Raw genomic sequence first — 16,686 nt, forward strand, 5'->3', positions numbered from 1 at the left:
CACATTAAGGCTATCCAGTCCTCAGGCTTATCCAAATTTTATTCTGCTTTTATTCAGCCTTAGTTAGTTTTCCATTGTACTTTATTTCAGTAAGGATGGAGACAAACATTAGCTGGTAAGAGTCTGGGGACATTGACCAGTGCTTGCTGTCCATGCAACTTGAGTTTGGTCCACTAGCACCCATGTCAAAGCTGAGTTTGGTGATGTAACGGGGCATTAGGGGGTTCAGCAGTGCTGTCACCAGCCAGACAAGTTCCAGCCTGCCCTCTGAGCTCCAAGTTCATAGAGAGATTCTGTATTGAGGGGATGAAGGGGAGAGTGATTTAACAAGACACTTGATGTCTCCTTCTGGCTTCAGTGTGCATCATGGGTACCCACAGCCACTCATTTGTGTATACACAGAGAGAGAGAGCGAGAAAGAGAGAGAGAGAGAGACAGAGACAGACAGACACACACAGGCACATATGCACACACACTGACACACAAACAGACATATGCAGGCACATATGCACACACACAAACACACACACAGGTATGAACGCACATAAGTGAACATGTATATTGGGAACTTGTTGGAGACACAGCTCAAAGGTTTAAAACACTTCCAGAGTACTTGCACTTAGTTCTCATCGGCCACAGCAGGAGACACTCATCCACCTGTAAACCTAGCTCTGCGAGACCTGGCACTATGGACTTGTGGAGTACCTGCACACCGTGGCAGAGTCTCTTTCTCTGTCTCTGTCTTTGTCTCTGTCTCTATTTCTCTGTCTCTCTCTGTCTCTGTCTGTGTTTGTGTCTGTGTTTCTCATAAATAAAAATAAAATCTTTTTTTAAAAAAGAAATGAATATTACAATAAATATAAAAATGGCTCTAAAAGGTCAAGAGAAGACCCCTAGCTAGATTTAAAAATCTATTCTTCTGGATAACAGGTTCCATGGTGATGGAGTCTTAGTGCTTAAAAAGAGCTCAGCAGTTATTAACCCTCTGCTGTATGCCTACCAACACAGAGACAAATGACTTGCTTAAGATTTCTTAATCCATTAGTGAGAGAGCCAGACTGGAAAAGCCAGTCTAAGCTTCCTAGCATCACAGTCCTCCTAAATAATGTGACATTTCCCAACTGTGACACTTGGGGAGGACAGGAGGATGATTCCTCTCTGCAGTCCTTTTGTCTGTGTGCCCCCAAGTAGGGTTTCCCCTGTTGTGCTTGTTCAAACAAACACAAACAGCCTTTGCCACCTGGAAACTTACAGCCTAGCCTTTTGTAGTGTGAATGGCAGTGGTAAGTAATGAGCTGTGACTGAGAGAAGGCTCAGCTGGGGGGTGGCAGGGATGAAGTGCGGAGGGAACTGTGAAGCGGCTCAGGGAGAGGGTTTTTATTTTTATCTCCTCTCCCACAATTTAAAGTAGTCGACACGCCTACAGAACGTCTTGTTTAGCAGGCCAGAAACCACGGCTGTCACATTTAGGACACTCGCCAACCCGTCCTTAGGTTGTTTTGCCTTCAGAATTGTTGGGGGACTAAATTCAAGTGGCGATACGTATACCTTGTAATTTTAGTGTCATGCTGTCTTGCTCATCTGAAGCTTGCGATGATGCCTTTGAAAAACATCACATTACATGAATGGATGAGACAGGCTGAGAAAGGGTGATGTGGAAAGACTAACAACCATCCTTTAGTCACAAATTAATTCCATAAATAATAGGATTTACCTCCTGTGCACAGCTTTGAATTGTGCTTTGGTGTCTTGTCCCGGGGTAGCTGCTCACTCTGCCTGTCTCTTCATCTTGCCCGGTATGTGTGTGTTAGACTGCTGTGACTCTTTGCTTGGGGCCTGTCCCTTCTGTCAAGGCTAAGGAACACATCCTGGGCCTTCCCTAGACCAGACATCTCCTGCCTGTAGGACGTAGTGCCCCCTGCTGGACAAGCTGTCCTGCCTCTGCAGGAGAGGACCCTGCTGCAGTGACAGCTTTGTTTGGGACTTTTATGTAATTTGGATGGCAGACGCACCCTTTGTATACCTGCCAAGCCCTGGCAAGTCAAGTGTCCAGAGAACTGTGCGTGATCCCTGTCCTGTGAAATTCTTAGCCTGACTCATGCCTTCTCTTGCCATGTTTTTACTTCTATCTGCCAGGGGATTTTGGATATAGGCAACCTGGCCAACTCCATGAGTGTCTGTAATAGACTACTCTCACTGACTGGCCAGTATATTAGTTTACTTATCATCATCATCGTCGTCATCGTCATCATCATCATCATCACTTCATAGAGTATAGTGGGCACATCATTGTGAGCCTTTTGCCGTTTAAAAAACCGAGTTCTTTTGAAATATGCCCTGCACAATTCTTAAACCAAAGACATAAGTAACAAGAGGCGAGCCAAAATTTTAGCTGTGAAATAAATGTAGCTTGGAAAATAAAATTGGGGAAAATGTTAAATTCGGCATCTGGAAAGAAGTTTTCCATCATTTTTATTCAAATACTTATTTTCATTAAAACTAGAGGACTTTTTCACATTTGTTTTGTCCTGACTATAAGAGGCATTATTACCAAAGTATGCAGACTGCTTACAAACAAAACAATGCTTTCTTAATAAATGCTATATTTATTTACTTACGGGGCAGTGTGTGTGTGTGTGTGTGTGTGTGTGTGTGTGTGTGTGTGTTGCACTTGTGAAGTGCAAAACTTATCAGAGTCAGTTCTCTCTTACCACATGGGTCCTGGGAATCAAACTTAGGTCACCTACCTTGGTGGCAAGTACCTTTACCTTCTGAGCTTTATAGAAATTCTTCAAAATGCTTTTTGTGACTAAGTAAAGTATTATAGAATTTATTATTCAAAGCTATACTCAACCTTACATTACATATTTTACCAATGATCAACTTAAAAATAGCACCAAATACATTTTTTAAAAAACATGTAATATTACCTTTTTTTTTCTCCCAGCTTTCTTGCTTCTGAAGAAAACAGATAATCATTGCACTATGGAAAACTAGACTATTATTTTGAAAGCTTCTGCTATAGCCAGACACAGATTACTTGTTTTGGGCTGGGTTTCTGTTTCATTCTTCTGCACTGTCTGTCTCTTAGAATTAGTTACGTTTGGTGCTTCGTCCTCTTTTGTATCTGAGCAGTTTTTCCCAAGCCTTCCTGAATTTGAGGAGAATAGTCGCTATCGCTATACTACAGAGCCTGGCTGGACATAGGAGGAGAGTTATAGTCCTCCTGGAACCATATTTTGATGCTATCATTCCCCCACCCCATCGGGCACTACTACCACAACTCCCACCACCCCCACAATCAACACACCACTATCATCACAGCCATCACACGGCTAGTACTTAGCAAGTGTCATCTGTTAATTCCATATTCGTTTAGTGTTCATCACGTCTCCGGGGACAGTGGCATTCTATCAGATTTGCCATCTTAAATATCTTGCTATAATTTGCATCATCACTGATATTTTAGCCACTCTCAAGTCAGATATCGAATTAACTTTACATGTAAAATATTCTAGGCAAGTGCCTGTGAGGCAGAAACATGACTCAAGGCCCAAAGGTGGGGTGCCTCTGAGCCTGGTGACCTTAGTTTAACTCCCAGAACCCACATGCTAAAAGGAGAGAAAGATCCCAGTAAGCTGCCCTCTGACCTCAGTGCACACTGTGCCAAAATGAGAGAGAGAGAGAGAGAGAGAGAGAGAGAGAGAGAGAGAGAGAGAGAGAGAGCTCACCTTTACTCAAATGCACATCATATACTGTACTCAATAAATAGAAAATGAAAATGTAGTGATTTATAGAGACTATCTAACACTTGAAATGCCATTGCCTCTTCAGATTTCTGTGTTAAACTTCTGTGAAACAATAGTTCCTCTGATATAAACATTGCCTTCCTAGACTGTAAAAAGTTCCTTCAAACAGAGTTCTTGGACTAGTGCTGTAGTTGAGACCAAGTTCTGGATCAAATCTAGCAGTTTGGAATACTGAATGCATTAGCTGTGTACAATGCTGGCAACAGAATAAAGAGGGGGTGGGGGGAACGACAGGTCAGGCTATCTGTCTTTGCCGTACAGTAACCTTTCCATTGGACCATGTGGGTTCCAGGGCTTGGGTATGGGGCAGGGAAGCTACTGAGGTGTCCCTTCGTGGGTGCAGGAGGTCAGGGTGTTTCTTTTTCTAATACTCTTCTGAATTTGTAAAGGAGAAAGATGATAATGAAGACGATTGTTCATTTCCCCAAAGTCAGCTCTGCATGGAAAATATAACTCTTCTCAAACTTTCTTTTGAAAAACCTCCTGACCTAGCTCTCTTTCCCCTCCATTAGGAAAATGTTGCCTCTGTTTTCTAGCCATGGCCCAGAGCCTTAGGGACCGCCATGTGCCAGAGGCTCTGTGTAGGCGGTGACCTCTGGGCCTGTTTCTCAGACAGGTGGTCAGTCAACGGCTGGGGGCCAGGAGTGCTGCACAGCCCCTGTCTTGAGTCAGGCATTTGCCTGCAGCTGAGCTACTGTGCAGAATTCATAAATATGCCTCACCCACGCACACTACATGCACTTGAAAAGCAGAACTCCTGGGGAGATACTTGTGTCAGGCCCTACCAGCTGGATTTTTGCAAAGGGTAGACACATTCAGTCATTGTAGCTTCGACTCCGAATAAGTCAAACGTACCTCTGGCCTGCTTTTCCATTCTCTATTAAGAAACAACAAAGGCAGGGATGAAGTTTCTGGGGTCAGTGATGTAATATCAGAAATGCACTCCCCTGTCAGGCCCTGCCCCAGTGCAGTGTACACCACCCCTCAGCAGAGAGATGTGTGAGTAACTCTGGGCACTCTTTACCCTGATGGTAAAACTGATCTCAAAGCAGTGTTCTCAAACACTAATGGTGTATCCCTCTGCAAGTTCTGACCCAGCATTGCTTCCCTGGGTTCGTCAAGTGCTAATGGATCTTTTTGCTTCTCACTCTCTCGTTTACATACTCGTTACCCAGAAAGGAAAATAGTGTTCAAGCACTTTAAGTCATAGGAAACATTACTCCAGATTAGTCAAGATAAGAGGCACACACATCATTCTTCACTCAAAAAATGGGTTGTGGGCAATTCTGAGAATTCTCTGCTCTCTGCCTGTTCTTGTATTCTACTTCCTGTATCGCATATCTTTGTTCCAAGAAATTAAGAGTACCTGTCGTACTGCATCTCATGAGGAAGAAATGAAAGGAAGAAAGAAAAAGACTTGTCTATCATAGACTTGAGTGTATCATTCAAATTGTCTCTTGATGGCACTTGATGAAGTCTTGGCTCGATCAAACTGCCTCGCTGATGTCGATATTTCCTAGTAAGTTTGGCAACATACTGGTCTGCGATACTTTCATTATAAACTGGCTGTTCTCCCGGACAAAACCTTCAGTTTCATTTTCAACAAAACAGAGTTCCTGAGATCAGTCACAGACAATTCCCCCAGTGGCTAAGGGGTTATTTCTCCTTTGGGTTGTTACTTTCAGCATGGGTTGGGGCTGCAAGCCCCTCAGATGGGCTGCAGCTCAGGCTTACCAGTGTCGACCTTGGCTTGGGACTGTGACAGCAATAATTCCTAAGAGAATGTTTTTCTTTGATTTGATGATGCTTTTAAAGTCAAACGTCCTGCTAATGATTTATTTTGATGTGTTCTTCTAAGCTCTTTCCTGCTGCCCTGTTCCTTTGTTTTTCCTAAAGTTACAGTAGCTGTTGGTCTTGAGCTGAGTCCTCCTCTCAGTACCCTGAATTGCGCAATTCTTGCTTGGCCCAGTTTAGGCTAGGCATCCTTCCCAGAACCCAGTTGGCTTCTTAAAGGTTAAACAGTTTTGGTAAAAACTACAAATCATGACTAAATAAAACCCATAAAAACTGAAAACCTCAAGGACCTAGGGAAAAGGAATTTTTTTCTTTGACAGTGAACCACATACAGGCAGAGAGCTCATCTTTTTTAAACTTTGTTTCTCTACTCTTCTTCCCAAATTTGGTTTGTTTATTTTAGATTTTTTGTTTAATTTTGTTTTGTTTTGTTTTATTTTGTTTTTTTTTTCTTTTCTTTTCTTGTCTTGTCTTTCCCTCCTTCTCTTCTCTTCTCTTCTCTTCTCTTCTCTTCTCTTCTCTTCTCTTCTCTTCTCTTCTCTTCTCTTCTCTTCTCTTCTCTTCTCCTCTCCTCTCCTCTCCTCTCCTCTCCTCTCCTCTCCTCTCCTCTCCTCTCCTCTCCTCTCCTCTCCTCTTCTCTTCTCTTCTATCTTCTCTTCTTTCTATAGATAGAGCTTCTCTGTACAGCCTAGCCTGGCTTCAAATTCAGGATGCTCCTTCCTTGGCATAATAATGCGTGCTATCTCACCTGATATTTTCTTCTTCTTTTGCTGTTGATTTTGTTTGTTGGTTTGGGCACTGTTCTCCTAAAGCCAAAGCTGCTCTGGAAATCCTGCCTCTAGCTCCTTAGTGTGGTCCTTGCTGGCATGCTCTACCATACAGACATGCAAAACTTACAATCCATTTTGGCTTCACATGTCTCCCCCACCTTAAAGTCGTTTGTGGTCTCTGACTCCTCTAGACAGCGGTAAGCATGGAATCTGTAACAAATCTTTGTGCTCAGTGTCTGTAACCTTTTCATTGTGCTGAGTCAGAATTCTGAAAACAAAACAACTCAGAAAAAGCCAAAAAAAAAAAAAAAAGAATTCTTTTGGCAGGTAAGAACACAATTGTATAATTGATGTGATAGAATGTAGGGGTCTATTCTTCTGCTTCTCTATGGAGAGTAAGTAGAGAATGAGCGGACTTGTGTAGATGTCTTCATAATCATTACAATTTTGGCTTGTGGCTTCTTTAGGTACTTGTTAATAGACTGTTTCTCTTCATTTGTATTTTAGAGGGATTCAAAGTTGTTTGGGGGTATTTTGGTTTAGGGTTTTGATTTTCGTAATTCCAGTAGTTCTCTAGTAAATCCTGTAGAACCATGTCTTTCAGATAATGATGAGCTTTCGTGAATTTTAATTTTCCTGTAAAGAGCATCGCATCGTCTTCTGAGAAGTCTGTCTTCATCACGTCTTCCCATTGGTCTTCTCTCATAAAGTCTTTGCTCCTGTGCATATATGTGGACACAGACTTCTACATTTTAGATTTGCGTATTCAATACCTTTAAGTGAGGCATTAACTCAGCATGTCCACTCTCTTATATCTGTTTCAGCAGTGAGACTGGCTGTTTATCGGTCCTCCAACACAGTGTAGCTTGAAGGTTCACCTGTACTGTCAACTCTTTAGTAAATCAGAAACACTGAAAGTTAACTAGTTTATTTTTCTGCCAAGTCTTAGTAATAGTTCCAATTCTTCTGTTTTTTCTTTGTTTTCTCATTTTGTCTGAGGCACTTCACTGCCTTGACCACATAATCCTGTACCTACCGCTACTCTGAGATTTGCCCTCAGCACTTCAAATGCTTGAAGTCTAAAGATTCCATCAGCTCTCCGTTCTGTTGCTTTCTTTTAGCTAAAATATGTTATACACAGAGTGGTCTATCTCATTTCACAATGGGCTTGTAGTTTGAATTATAAAACATGTATATTAACCAATGAGGAAAAAGTGCAAACGTGGGAACAGTGTGAATCCAGTGAAAATACAATTCACTGAAGAGAAAATTTGAACAGTTCACAGTAAGGAAAACAATCTGGATTAGCAAACACAAAAATACACCTCTGCCGTATGTGTGTGTGTGTATGGGAGAACTATGTCAAATTCAATGACTTGTCATGTGGTAAAGTGAGACAGTTTCAATGACTGATAGAGATGTGGACTCTCTTGCTTTGTTAGAATAAACATTGGAACAGTTGCTTTGGGGAGAAATTTTCAATTCCATTTCCCAATAATATTAAATATATGCAAAACTCTAACCCCAATATCCTACAGCTACTAATTTAGCAAGTGTCTTCTCGGGAACTTGCATGCAGTTTTCTCTAAAAGCAATGTATAGTCAAGCAGAACTCCAGGAGCAACCACAATGTTTAGAGATCTGTGAGGGTAAATCAGATCTGGTGTGTTCATCAACTAAGATGCTGCACAGCATGCAAACAAACCATAGGAGTCAAAATGGATAAACATCACACCCTCTGAGAAAGGTGTGCTGCTCACTGGACTTCAGGCGTGATGATTCCATTCTGAAGGAATGAGTGTTTACAAGTAGAGATTAAAATCCATTATTTTCCCCTCGGTCAATGAATTTCTTTTGTTTTATTTTGTCTTCTTTTTTTTTTAAAGAAAAAATTACTCCTTTAATTAGTAAATAACAAAATACAGTTTCCAGTTTAAAAGAGAAAAATTGATAACAATAATACCACAGAAAAACATCAATTGACTATTCTCTGTACTTCAAAGAACATTTCATTTCCTTTTTTTTTCAATTTTTTATTGGATATTTTCTTCATTTACATTTCAAATGCTATCCGGAAAGTCTCCTATACCCTCTCCATGCCCTGCTCCCCTACCCACCAACTCCCACTTCTTGGCCCTGGCGTTCCCCTATACTGGGGCATATAAACTTTTCAAGACCAAGGGGCCTCTCTTCCCAATGATGGCCAACTAGGCCATCTTCTGCTACATATGCAGCTAGAGACATGAGCTCTGGGGGTACTGGTTAGTTCATATTGTTGCTCCACTTATAGGGTTGCAGACCCCTTCAGCACCTTGGGTACTTTCTCTATTTTGCCTTCTATTTGAGAATAGGCCACACCTCGAAGCCATGTTGGCCTGGAACTCATTGCGACCCACCTACCTCAGTCTCCTAAATACTAAGATTATAGGCAACGACCCTGCCATATTTGGCCTAACTTTCTAGTTATAATGCTCAGTGGGACGAACATTGTTTCCTGCTTTCTATTTGATAGATTTATCACACACAAATAGTTCTTCCCGTGACATGTTTTATGACTCATATATAAGGTATCTCTATGTCCAAGCAGTATCCTAGTGTTTAGGAATGCTCAGGGAAATGAATAGTGTTTAGAAATTTTCTTTCTCATTCTTGGAATTTAAACATGCTACCTAGCATAGAAATTAGAAATTAAGTTCTCAGTGGAATGTTTTTGAAATTGGTCCACATGGGTAATTGTTTGAAGATTCATTAAATAGGGCTGAAATGCTGCCAATTAAATACTATGTTAATTTTGAAACAGTTTCTCACTATGTAGCACAGAGTGGCATTTAACTCATGATCCTCCCTCTGCTAAGTGGTGGGATTATAGGCATTCAGCATGACATGGGACCTTCAAAACAATTTTCTTAATGACAAAGTACTTCTTTATAACTTTTCACATGTTTCACAAATCACGACTGTAATCTCATCCTGAAAATCTCAAATGAACAAAGAAATATCAAACGGAAATTTCGATGAAGATGGACAAGAAGAATTGTCAGAGTAACCACCCCATGATGCTCTGTAAACCAGGAAACTTGTAAGGTCATGGGGCTTCACAGTCTTCAGACTCAGTCTTCAGACTCATAGTCATCAGACTCTCACAGTGAAAACACTGAAACCGACTCACAACCTTTCTTTAGATGTTTTTGTCACCAAAAGTAGAGAAGTTTTTCAAAATGTTTGGTTATCGCCAAAAGTGAACACCTTAGGAGATAATGGAGAGACCTAAGCTCTTCACCATGCCCATCTCCTTTTAGTTTCTGCATGAGCATTGTGTGTAGGAGTGGGTTTGGAACTTGAAAAAGGTCAGGGATGAGTTGCTAGTCTTTCGTGTCACAAACAGCTCTGTAGTTTATCTGCTGTGTGTTCTGACCCCTTCAGTGTGTGGAGAAGGCCTTTGTGTTTCAACCTTTATTTCAGCCACTCTCCAAGTTCTCCACTGCAGACAAACCGACAAGTTCCAGGAATGGGATGCCTAGTGTTAGGTTTGTGGACATGAAAGTTTGCTGCTTGCTTTTCCTCACCAAACACTTGGAACAGTGGTGATGGAGTAGTCCTGTCAGGTCACAGCTGCTTACAGAAAAACAACATGGTGGAGCAAGGGGTGCTTTTCTCTATTACAGCAGCCCAACCACACCAACAATCTTGATTTCTGAATAACTCCATTTATCCTTTGGTTTTCACATGATTTGCTTAAATTCTTTTGAAGTTTTGATGGTGTAGCTCAGAGGTAGAACACTTCTTGCATAGCAACCATGAAGTTGTGGGTTTGATCCTCAGGGCAGGAGTACATCTTACATTGTACAATATGTAAACAGACTGATAACCAACAAAAAGTCCATAAAATAATATAAAATGTATTCTGTAAAAAGTATAAATATCCTTTATCATGGCACATCTCTTAAGCATTAGTCATATGGTTCTGTGACATGTGTTAAGGATCTGAGAAATAAGTATTTCCACTAGGTAGTCCTTTCATTTGTCACAACTTTTTAAAAAAAATTCTAAAGCATGTGTAATAAATATATTAGATGGCTGTTTAAATTTTTCTTCCCATCAGTTTGTGAAATATGATGAGTGTTATTTAGGAAAACATGAAGAAGTGGTAGAGATGGAATGACTTTGCCACCATCAAAAGTGGGGAAGCTACTTTGTGATTCTTGGTGTTTCCTAGCCATTTTCTTAGAACTAGGTAAAGCTAGTAACTGTAGTTGGACTAAATTAGAGAGTCTCACTCTTGGTCTATAAATGGTTTTATAACATAAAGAGAAAAGGGGAGAAACAGAAAGAGATTGAGTTGATTGGAAATGACAACATGTAGATCACGGTTTAATGAACTCTAGTTTAAGTTCTGAATTAATGATTAATACATCTAATTTCTCCTGTTCACTCTTCCCATTTTTGAAGCCTATGTGTGGAACACATGAATAAACTTTATATTTATTAAATTTACTCTTAGCACACTGTTTCGGAGAGCAGTAGGTTGTAGGAACAATTGATACGAAACACAGAAAATGGATCCTTGGGATCCAGAGCCATGACTCGGTGAGTCAGAAAGGTAATCTACCACCCATGCACAGAAACACATGATCACAGCTCCTTTTCTAATCCAGTTTCTCCATCTAGAGATGACTCATCTAGAATTGAACTTGAGCTTCTTGTTGTCCATCTAGCTCACTCTCAACAGCAGAAGTGTAGGGCTGAGTGTCTTTTGAGTTGTATCATGGACCAGCTTTTACCCAGACTCTGGATAACACGTGTGTTTTGTGTCTCTTCTTTCTCTCACTATGTGTTCCCCTCTGGCCTGCGAATGAAGACTGCTGTGTCCACTGTATCCTGGCATGCTTGTTCTGTGAATTCCTGACCCTCTGCAACATTGTCCTGGGACAAGCTTCGTGTGGCATCTGCACCTCCGAAGCCTGCTGCTGTTGCTGTGGCGATGAGATGGGTGATGACTGTAGCTGCCCCTGTGACATGGACTGCGGCATCATGGATGCCTGTTGTGAATCGTCAGACTGTCTAGAAATCTGCATGGAATGCTGTGGCATCTGTTTTCCTTCATAAAAGATTTATCTCTTGTTTTTACTAAAACTGGAGACAACTTTACAATATTTCTTGTAGGGGAAAGAAAGGCGCATGGTAAGACTCCCATGAAACAACTCAGTATTTGCACTGTTTTTTGTAGACCCATTCCTTCTAAGTAAGCTCTGAAATTCTTCCTTTCGCCGGATGTATGTGGTTTAATATGTGAAGTTTTGACTGTCTAATTGGTTTTTTGAAACTTCTTCATAGATGACAATAATTGGAAGACATTTTGACACACACAGCCTAAAATGTTAAATGTCTTCTTTCTCTTGACATGTCTGTTTTCGCTAACCATTCTGAGCAGCTCTTTGCTCTAAACACAACATTGCTCAGTATGTATTTAAGCCAGATCACTTTGATGTTTATCTATTGGAGGTTAAAAGCAAACTTTTTTTTAATTCTAAGTAAGCACAAACATTGGGCAGAGCCGTAAACAGATGTGGGACTCTCCGTGTTGGTCTCCTCTGGGCTTTTCAGCTCTCTTGTTCTGCCAGAGTGCTCTGAAGAAGATCACATTGCTCTCATCCAGAGCGGCAGGAAGTGTAATGGAAGCAAGCAGGATGGGAGCTGTAAAGGATGAACCAGGTTTCAAAGCATGCTGGCTTCAAGACTGTAAAGGCAAGAGGCCATAGGAACATACAGAAGTGAATAACAGGTTACAGAAGAAGGCCTGGAGGAAGATATGGCACTGTGGATGCTCTAGGACCAGCTACTTGAATTTAAGGAAATGTTGAAGGTACACAGCCTAGACTGTCAGTGCTTTGGACAAGTGAAAAGGATTTGCCTTGTATATCGCAGCAACACAGCTTTCTTAGAACTGTAAAATCTCAACTAATGCAAATACGCACTTTCCTACATGTAATTTAAGTGTTATAAATTTTAATGAAAACATAATACCTTGTTAACATAACTATATTTTACCAAAAAATGTAGAACACTTTTTAACAACGTTCATTTAAATGAGCTGGTTTTTTTTCCTTTTTTTTAAGATTAAAAAAATCCCAGTATTCCTTGGGGTTTTTCCAAAGCTGCCTTATATTTGGAAAGACTCGGTTCTTTATCATGCAGGGGTGGGGGGGGGCGGGGTTCTATTTATTTTCATTGGCTTGTAGTCCTAGCCATGTTGTCTTTCATAAGGAGGTGAGTTTTGGATCCACTACAGGAGGACTTCCGACGTCCAACACCATCCACCAGGTATCAGGATTCCAACTGTGTGTGAAATTATGCCAAGTGACAGGTTATAAAGATACTAAAGTACGAAGAAGAGGGGCTGCAATGAGACTAATTCTACAGTGATGGAGTCAGCTCATGTGGAGGGGAGAGTTTGGATTCACACACACCCTCCCGTGGGCGTTTTCCCTTTCTCTCCAGATTTTAAAATTTGGTTATATTGACTGATTCCTTGTAGGCTCTTGAGAGTATGTTGTTGTTAGTGGTTCTTTCTAGTTCCAGATGAATATTAGATTGTTAGAAATAATGCAATCTTAAGAAGCCATTAGCCAGCCTAGGCCTTTAGGAGACTTAAACTTTTTTTCTTTTTCATGAAGAATGGCGACATCACCAGTGTCTTTCCTTTGAAAGTTAGCTTAGCTTATAATTAAATTATTATTTTAAATATTCTTTGAAAAAGAAAAGCTAATCCGTCTCCTTTCTAGTGCAATTTCCACGTGCATACACTTTAAATACGATGCTAATGTACAGCTGCCTTCCTCCTCGTCTTTGAAACAGAAGCTTTGATTCGCTGCGTCAAATATAATGGCAACCTTAGTATTTCCACATACCCAATGCTAGTGTGTGCTTATATCATAGGATGAAGAAGTGCCATCTGTTTATGGATAAGCCTCCTAATGATTGTTAAAATATTTGCCTCATTATCCTGTAAAACTGTTTAACCAAGAGGCTTGTCTGATGCTTGAATATATCTTGCTATGATTTGCAATGAAAATGTTAGTGCATTCGACATGTTTTTCTGTAATAGAGAGCATTAGTGAACACCAGAATTTAATTTCCATACTTGTACAGGTAGGACTATTCTTCAGCTCTCTACTCCAGGCAAGCCATTCCTTAAGGCATCTTGTATAATTCAAAAGAAAAATAGGCAAATGTGAAAACAGTTTTAGCATATTTTAGAATTTTGGCATGTAAAGTGTTTTGTTGAACCTTATGGCCGTCAAGACTAATTGCTATAGTTTACACCTAGATATTCCATCTCTTTTTAAACGTGGCATATTTTCAAACTGGATCCTGACTATTTTAAAATTAAAAAGAATTATGATGACTGACTGTGCTTTAAGATCTTTTTTGTCTAATTAATATATTAATTGCTTTATATTTAAATATTTTCAACAATAATTTAAAACCTGAAGATTTTCATTACTCTCTTATATGTCTTACTGAAAAATTTTCCTAGTCTCTCTTTCTGAGTCTGTCTACAGCACAAGACTCATGTCTGCTAATGAACTGAGAAATATATGGAAATCATTTGTCTGCAAGTCATTGCTGCCCTATGATACCAAAATGCAGTGTTCCTTTAAATATTCACAACATGTAAAAAAATACAAGCTTTTCCCCCTCACTTTCTTCCTTCGTTACTTCTGCCATTCCTCTTTGGCCCAACCTTCTTCCTTCTTTCTTCCCATCCACCTCTTCTCTTCTTTCCTCTTCACATAGTGCACTCCCTGTAACAGCATTCAAAGACAGCTTGCACCTCAGTATATAATCACAGGGTAACATCAGACTCACATCAGTTGCCCTGTTCATTCACCCAAGACCAGGAATTTGTATGAACAGTCCACTAGTTTTCACCTTTTTGAGTAGATTGATTTCATTCATTAACTTCAGGCATTCGTTTCAGTTTACCAAACTAAAAAAACTGTTTTGTATGTGCAGACACTGAGTGGCAAACACACGTATTCCAAGTGATAAAATTGGGTGTTACATTTAATGAACTTTGCATACAACTCCATTGTCAGAACTCTTTCTACCTAAGACAGCAATGACTAATATTTAGAGACGCTTTGAAGTTGAGATTTTACAAAAACAATGATATTCACGAAAATATTTTTGGTTTTTGGCTTTTTTTCTTATTTTTCTTTTTTTTCTGTTTTTTGTTTGTTTGTTTGTGTTTTAAGAAAAAAAATAACTTTTTTCTCTGTCTTCACAGTGAGTTTCTATGACCATTTTCTTCATCTGAAATGCTGGTGTTGTCTGAATAGATCAAAGAGTAGTCAAGGCAAACTTGTATAATAACTTGCCATTATCTATCCATAAAATCTCCATCCTCTAGACTCTGAAATGCTATCTGTTAAACATCACTCTCTAACAGAAACAAGGCTCCATCCAAAGAATGGCTTGCCCTCTACAATACCACTTAATGTATGTTTTTCTATCAATCATTTACTGATAATGATACTTAGTAATATTAATAACCTTACTACAAAGATTATTTTTAGTTTAACACTATTCGAAACTTTCCTCTCTTTCAATTACTTGTGAGGACTAAGGTTTCATAAAATGTTATTTTCCCCTCTTATGCTAATGTAGCAACATACCAATTTTTGGAAACAAGGGGTTTAAGATTGTTAGGATTGCCTCCACATCTCCTTACATTTTTAACCTTGTATTTGTTACTGTTGGGCAGTCCTTGCAGTGTACATCGCTATGAGTGATTTTTTTATGTGCTTGATTTGATGCTAGGCATCCCAAGGAAATGACATAATGCTCAGGAAGTTCCAACCCATGAAGGAAGATCGACATCTCCAGAGAGGAGCTGATAACTCTACCACCGAGGCTTCCATTGTGGCTTAACTCTTTCAGACTATTGTTAGAGATTTTGTTTTAAATAGAAGAAAAAAGTTATGGAAACAAAATAGCACTGTGGTATGGCCCTAATAAGAAGGTTGGTTTAGTAGAAATGGTCCCTGATTACTAAATTGACCCTGTATCTTTTCATTGCAAAATTTCCAGTGAACAATGGTAGCACCTTTTACTTTAAGGCCCTTGGTCTTGTGAAGATCATATGTCCCAGTACAGGGGAATGCCAAGGCCAGGAAACAGGAGTGGGTGGGTTTGGGATCAGGGAGGGGAGAGCGTATAGGGGACTTTCGGGATAGCATTTGAAATGTAAATGAAGAAGATATCTAATTTTTTAAAAAAAGAAAGAAAAGGGAATGAAAAAAAAAAGAATTTGGGACTTGGGCTGGAGGGGCAACTCCTGTTCTTTCAGAGGACCCACATTCCAAAGCATCGGAGTTTGGTTACCAGCACTCACATCACGGGACTTACCTTTAACTCCAGTTCTGAGGGATCTGACACCCTCTTCTATCCTCCTGGGAAACCTCTATGCACATGTGCATCTAAATTCATCTAGATGCTCCTCTGGCACACACAGGTAGATAGATAGATAGATAGATAGATAGATAGATAGATAGATAGATAGATAGATAGATAGATAGATGATAGATAGATAGATAGATAGATAGATGATAGATAGATAGATAGATAGATAGATAGATAGATAGATAGATAGATAGATAGATAGATCTTTTTAAAAACAAAGGACTATGACTTGAAATACTACCCATAAGATCAAATTTAAATGATATCAGTAGCTAATCTGGAAGTGAATGTCAAAGCCATGACCAGACCCTAGCTATAGACCAGAATCCTTCAGTGGCCTGTACCCTCCTGCTCTTACCATACTGAGACAGAGCATGTTTACCACTAAAGCCATAACTAAACTCAGAATTCTCAAATAAGCAGTTACATGTCTCCTAACTGGACATTAGCTCACATTTCTAGTCCTCTTGCTTGCTTATGCATTATTTATATCTGTTTATGTCCCTTAGCCTATTCGAGTAACACAAACCAAGAATCGTTTACCTGGTTGTGAGGTGCCTGTGAAGAAATCATTTTAGGAAACCCATCCTTTGACACATTAGCCACCTGGAGCTAAAGACCCATCTATTAAAGGCAAAGCAGAGCCCTACAGTTAGGTATTTATCTCCATGCAGCCCCCTTTTGTGAAATTTAGTTGAGGACATAATTATTATTATTCTTATTTTTAATAGCGAAAAGCAAATTCAAGCACAGAAATTCTAAGTTTAACTTGAAAAAAAAAACTGAAACGGTTCTTAAGTTCTGTCTGATGCATAAAGGGGTAAAAGCAAAGGAATCCCATTCCAAAG

The 16,686-nt window shown here is 39.8% G+C and overlaps 1 protein-coding gene across 2 annotated transcripts in view; it reads left to right on the forward strand.

The window, feature by feature from the left end:
• Mdfic (MyoD family inhibitor domain containing) overlaps positions 1 to 13,783 on the forward strand; it is an 81,604-nt gene extending 67,821 nt beyond the window's left edge. Inside the window, exon 6 of one of the 2 annotated variants that reach the window (XM_030255200.1) lies at positions 11,232 to 12,532. In XM_030255200.1, the coding sequence (XP_030111060.1) occupies positions 11,232 to 11,479 (248 nt within the window). In that variant the 3' untranslated portion in view covers positions 11,480 to 12,532. Of the gene's footprint in view, positions 1 to 11,231 lie in introns of both variants that reach the window. The other variant, NM_175088.5, reaches the window with a different exon arrangement.
• The last annotated feature ends 2,903 nt before the right edge of the window (positions 13,784 to 16,686 follow it).

Source organism: Mus musculus, chromosome 6 (genome assembly GCF_000001635.26).
Source record: "Mus musculus strain C57BL/6J chromosome 6, GRCm38.p6 C57BL/6J".
Taxonomy (NCBI): domain Eukaryota; kingdom Metazoa; phylum Chordata; class Mammalia; order Rodentia; family Muridae; genus Mus; species Mus musculus.